Source organism: Penaeus monodon, chromosome 18 (genome assembly GCF_015228065.2).
Source record: "Penaeus monodon isolate SGIC_2016 chromosome 18, NSTDA_Pmon_1, whole genome shotgun sequence".
Classification (NCBI taxonomy): domain Eukaryota; kingdom Metazoa; phylum Arthropoda; class Malacostraca; order Decapoda; family Penaeidae; genus Penaeus; species Penaeus monodon.
Genome location: NC_051403.1, coordinates 30,410,495 through 30,416,586, shown reverse-complemented (window position 1 = coordinate 30,416,586; position 6,092 = coordinate 30,410,495). Strand labels below are relative to the sequence as shown.

Below are 6,092 nucleotides of genomic sequence, written 5' to 3'. Positions count from 1 at the left end.
AAAAATAATATCAATGTCAGTTTGATAAGTTTATTAACATTTGAGGAATTGGAGGGTCCATTCCTTTATATACAACATCATAAAATTGTTAATTCTTATCCACTAGTTTCTAATTCATAATGAATATCAGTCTATACTCATTTCTACTAAAATGAAATAATAAAAATAAAAATTTGACAATGGTCATATGACTGAGAATATCTCCACCTAACACTGCACTTAACACATACCTGCTTGATGTGCCAGCTTCCACTGTGCACTGTGAGGACCATTGGCTGATGCAGTCCTGCCAGAAGGTCACGGTCCCTGCGACCCAGGAAGATACGAGGATTTTCGCTTACAACCTCCAGACTCAGTGGAGGGCCTGCAATGTGATTCTTACCACAAATAAATTCAAGCTTCTCTAATGCTAAAACCACTTGACTGGCTGTGTAGCAGCCCTTACTGGTCACTTTAGTGGATAATGTGATAGTATTTTTCCCAGGGGCAATAACTACCTCTTTGGCCACAAGCTTGTCTTTGTGTTGTTCCTTAGCAACACTACGGTCCACCTTATACATTCCACCTTGGCTGTCTCTTCTTCTGAGTACTTTATGAGAATTAACACAAGTTATGGAGGCAGATGAAAGAGACTTGTCCTGCTTGTACTCCAGATGGAGGCTCATATGAAGAGGTTGTGTGAGTGGATTCAGCCTAGCCATTTCTGTCTCTGCTGCTGCTGCCTCATTTGTCAGGCTCTTTCGCTCCACTTCAGCTGAGTTTGAGCTGCTCCTGTGCACCATAGAGGAGGACTGTGATTTGCGCGTGCTTGGCTGTGATGCTGAGCTTGATGAACTTGATTTCCTTTCTAATTCAGGAATAGGTCTTGAGTGACCCTATTTCTTCTTTAACATGCTGTAACACAACATATACTTGGTTGCACATGACAGTACTTGGAAGTTTACTTAAGATGGAAAGCTCTACCAGAACCTCTGATTCTAGTATGATGCGGTCCTCTGACACCAGTCGAAGGCCCTCCACCTCAAATATTCTGTCGCAGGGTATCAGGAGAGATGATCCATCTTCAACATCATTTAAGGCAGTCTTCATCTTCTCAAAATGTTCCTCCCTCATTTCCTGTCCCAAGTGGGTGGAACCAGCTAACTGTGCACAAGTTTTAACATACTTCTCTAGGTCATTGGTGGAAAGGTAACAATGTGACAAATGGAGCTGTGTGTGAGCAGCCAAAAGCAACCATCTCTCCTCTAAAAACATGGTCAATTGGTCTGTTAAGAAAGTAGCAGCTTTCTGTGCCTCTCCCTGTGCCATGTAGAATGTGGCCAGTTCTTTGCCAATGAGCCTTGCTGACCTGATTCGACCAATGTGTTTGTAGGTGCTGATGGCCACCTCAGACAAGTCAAGGTAATGCTTTTTGTATGCCTGTGGTGAAGAGAGAGCATCTTTAAGCCTCGTCATAGGTGTGTCATGGACTGGTGCATCCTCCTGGTGATAGTCATGCGCATGAGGGTCATTGCCCATCCCACACACCAGTGAGATAACTGTGTGGAGCTGGGAGCTGCTGGTCTCACATCCTGGCATCAGCCCACACAGGCTTCCTAACTCTTGTAACTTATCTCTGGCGTAGGCCCATAGTGGGGCAGTGTGGTGAGCATGTGCATCTGTTGTAGATGGCTCCTTGAAGGATTGTAGAGAATCTATGACTTCCAAACAGGAGAGGACACCCCAGCATGCAATGCCTCCAGGAGCAACTGTAACTTCCAGGATGCTGAGTTCTCCCAGAGTGTTCTGGAGGAATGTCAGAGCTCGGCTGGCTACCTCCCAAGGCTTGTTCTGGAGGAAGAGTAGGGCACACTGACGTTGGAAGAGGTAGTTGCGAAACTCTAGCAGGGTAACATCCTTGGAACGGATCTTCCCCTGAATGACAGCATCTAGATCTGGGGTGAGGTGCAAACCCTCCCACTTCTCACATGGTTGGCTGAAGTTGCTTAACCACTGTGGAGTATCCCCTGCAGCAGAATTCAGCACAAACTGTGTAAAGAGAGCATCTAACTCATCATACTGCACTAAAGCTTCATCATGTAATGCTAGCAATTGGAAAACTTGAGCTAATTCTTCTTGCAAAAGAAAATATGAACAGAATGACCAAGATTTTTCTGTGCGTCGTTCACGCTCTGCTCTCATGTTCTCTTCAAATTTGTTAAGAGCCCTATTGTATGCCACCATCAACAAATGCCTCATCTTTGTGAGCAGAGTCTGCCACGATTCCACAGATCTTGAATCCGTCTTCAAAGGGTCAATCAAAGAAACACATCTTTCAGCCTGTTTTCCACCAAAGTCATTTTTAATTTTGTCCAGGACAGTGGTTCTTGGGATCAACTTATTTCCTTTGCGTGTGTCTGGTGTTTCCAGCAACACTACCATCCAATCTGTGATCCCTTGCTGCCTCAGTGATGTTACCCATGCCTGCAGGCTGTCCCTTGTGCTGCTCTTGTAGGCCTCGACATCAGCACAATCTGTCCAGTAGGTGTGGAAGATGGGTTGGCCAAGGATTGTCCGTGTGACATCCTTCACAAGGCATTCCTCAGCAAAAGGAACAAAGTCCACTTCCACATGGACACACCGGGAAGGACGCCCATAGGAGCGTCGCCACTCCACACTCTCCTGAGGCAGTGCAGTAACCAGGCCAGCCTGAAGGCCAGTGAAAAGTGCGTTGTCTCCTGCATCTAGAACATTAGACAAAATATATATAATTACTACGAGGAGGAGGAGGAGAACTAGGAGGAGGAAGACTAAGAGGAAGAGGAGGACTAAGAGAAGGAGAAGGACTATAAGGAGGAGGAGGAGTAAGAGGAGAAAGAGGAATAAAAGGAGGAAGACTAGGAGGAGGAGGAGAGAGGAGGAGGAGGAGGAGGAGGAGGAGGAGGAGGAGGAGGAGGGGGAGGAGAGGAGGAGGAGAGGAGGAGGAGGAGAGGAGGAGGAGGAGGAGAGAGAGGAGAGGGGGAAAGGAGGAGGAGAAGAGGAAGAGAAGAGGAGGAGAGAGAGAGAAGAGAAGGAAGAAGAAGAGAGGAGGAGGAGGAGAGGAAGAGAGGAGGAGGAGGAGGAGAGGAGAGGAAGAAGAAGAGGAGAGGAGAGGAGGAGGAGAGAGGAAGAAGAGAAGAGGAGGAGGAGGGAAGAGAGAAGAAGAGGAGAGGAGGAAGAGAGGAAGGAGGAGGAAGGAGGAAGAAGAAGGAAGAGGAGAGGAAGGAGAGAAGAAGAGGAGGAGGAGGAGAAGAAGAGAGGAGGAGGAGGAAGAAGAAGAAGAGGAGGAGGAAAGGGGGGAGGAGAGGAGGAGGAGGAGGGGGGGGGGAGAGAAGGAGAGGAAGAGGGGGAGGAGGAGGAGGAGGAGGAGGAGGAGGAGGAGGGAGGGGAGGAGGAGATAACACACTATCCACTAGACACAAAATTTTATTCCCTGGATATGTCCATCGTTTTTTTTTTAACCCATTCCTGATGGGTGGCATGTACGCACTTGCCAGCAACTGGCGGAAACTATCACGGGGAACATGTCTGTACAATGCATGATGTATGTATGGAAGATGCCAGATTATTCTTGTTACATCATGGCAAAATATTATTTTTCTGCCACTAAATGTGTTAAGTTGCATTTACACTTTCTCATTTTTACTATGCAAAAAAAAAAAAAAAAAATAACATGCAACAAACCAACTGATTTCAACTCCGTTGCCGACACTCTTATTGATTCACACATAGATGAATATGATCAACTATGGAGTCTATATAACACAAGAATACCCTTCAGTCTCGTTGTGTATCAGAATGTTTGTCAGTAGAACTTTAAAAATATGAAGCAACTCTAAACAAGTATCTTCGAGTATTACAAGAATGGTAATGGGAATTGATTTGGCATGAGTGGTCTTCACATCTATGGCGACGATTATAAGTCCCGGCACGTCAACCCGGAGGCACATAATATACTCCTGAAAGGGTTAACTGCACACTGGTTGAAAATTGATTTTCATTTAAAAGTTCCACAAAATTTCTTGAAAATTTTTTTATATATTAGTGACCATGAGAATACCGAATATCTCATATGCAAAACAGATTGACTAACTGTAGGAGTGATCTTAGCACCAATTGCTGAAAGTGGAATTAAGTAGTTATATATACCATGAAAATGTGCAGCAGATATAAAAAAACACACATTACTTTTTTCAATAAAACAAGAACATAGTATATTCTGGCTGACAGGCCATGAAATCTTTACAAAAATAATAAACAGACATTAACAGCATTTATCTGGAAAATAGAGATCTTGGTCCTGAACCTCAACTAGATTATGACAGTTGGCATTTAGGATAATGAAGGTTGCATTTACAGAAATTCAATTTATGCAGTAGCTATGTCACATTAAGGGTAACTATCAACAAATTGGTGTCATGGGAAAAGATATGCTTACAAATATACATACACAAACAATTAGCCAAATGGAACCCTCTTACATGATCAATGATACCCATACATCTTCTCAATCCAATCAGAGAGAGAAAGAGAAAGAAACTGTCTCAGATCCTTCTTTTCACTTGATAGCTAAAGTCAATCTAACTGTGATGTGCTTATATATTCATAATAAATTATTCTTTGTTATACTCTGCTTCATTAGAAGTGTAACATCTTAGTGGGTTTATGCAATCATCAAAATGAAATAAGCCACACAGAAAGAACTGTCTGAAGGTGAATGAACAGGTACATAGTACATTCATGGACGCTCAGGAGAAGAACAAATTTGTGAATGTTATGGGGAGGTTAATCAAAGATTGGCATTAAAGATATCTTGGGGTTGCCTGAAATCAACTGAAATATTTCAGACTATATTGCCTATTAAGTTGAACATTTATATAACTGGCAGAAACTTATGGCTAATGTTACTGAAAGCGATGCACAAAGACAGAGGGAAATGGGCACTGCCATCTTATAAAGCATTAAAAATATAATATTAAACAACACAGGTACATTGGCAAAATGAGGTAAGGATCCACTGCATATCAACATTCAGTCCACAACACCCTCAAAAGCCACGGTTCTTGATGTTGTGTTTTCTTACAATAGGAACAAGGTGCTAATATAGGGGGGGGGGTAATGGGGGGGGCTTTCCCCATCTAGGAAATAAGTAGCACGTAGGAAAGGCTACATTTAGATTTTGGGTTGGCATGATACCTTGCTTTAGGGATTTCATATCTAGAAAATGCGTCGGTAACAGAATCCTAACTTTGTTTGATTATCTATGTTCACAGATGTCCAATAAAAGACAAAATAACTTAACTTTCTAAATCCAAGATCTCTCCTTGACCAATAAAGCCCTTTATATGCGAGGATATGTAATAATTTATTATTGCACGGGTGAAAAAGTGGAAATAATAAAAACTACACTACTGTAAACGTAAAAATAATCTATCTACATGAAAACAATGTAAACTAAATTTGAGGAGAGCATACAGGTCACGATAGGTCTGCGCTTCATCTTTGCACTTCCTCCTCTCGAGGCCAGAGAGATCGCCCTTCCGTCCGATCCTTCAGCGTCAGTCTACGGCCTTCCGTCAAAGGTGGCACTTCTCATGGCCTGAAGGAGTGTCAACAGAGCCCACAGTGCCAGTCAGCTGATTCCTTCGTTGGCCGTCTTGACACACGAATGTAAACATACGCCCTCCGTCGCGAGCTTCAGCGGCCTCTGATTGGTCGCCGCGGAAGGGACAGCAAGCCTTCTGATTGGCTGGCCCGGCACGGTGCTACCGGGGATTTATGAATGAAGTCTATTGGAATGATTATTAGAATTGTTAGTAATGTGTAATGTGTAATTATTAATGATATTCAGCTATCATAAGAGTATTTGCTATAAGCATGGCACACACACACACACACACACACACACACACACACACACACACACACACACACACACACACACACACACACACACACACACACACACACACACACACACACACACACACACACACGCACGCGCGCGCGCTGACTCGGCGACCTACCTTTCCAACTTCCTCTAACCCCAAACCCAATGTCGTGTTGAATCCTCC

The 6,092-nt window shown here is 43.6% G+C and overlaps 1 protein-coding gene across 1 annotated transcript; it reads right to left on the bottom strand.

Annotated features, from left to right (window-relative positions):
- Positions 1-131: 131 nt before the first annotated feature.
- Positions 132-5,725, bottom strand: LOC119584429 (trafficking protein particle complex subunit 10-like). The gene is given in 3 exon segments (XM_037933026.1): positions 132-856; positions 858-2,723; positions 5,494-5,725. Coding segments are annotated over 3 exon segments (2,601 nt in total). The 5' UTR covers positions 5,519-5,725; the 3' UTR covers positions 132-146.
- Positions 5,726-6,092: the final 367 nt, after the last annotated feature.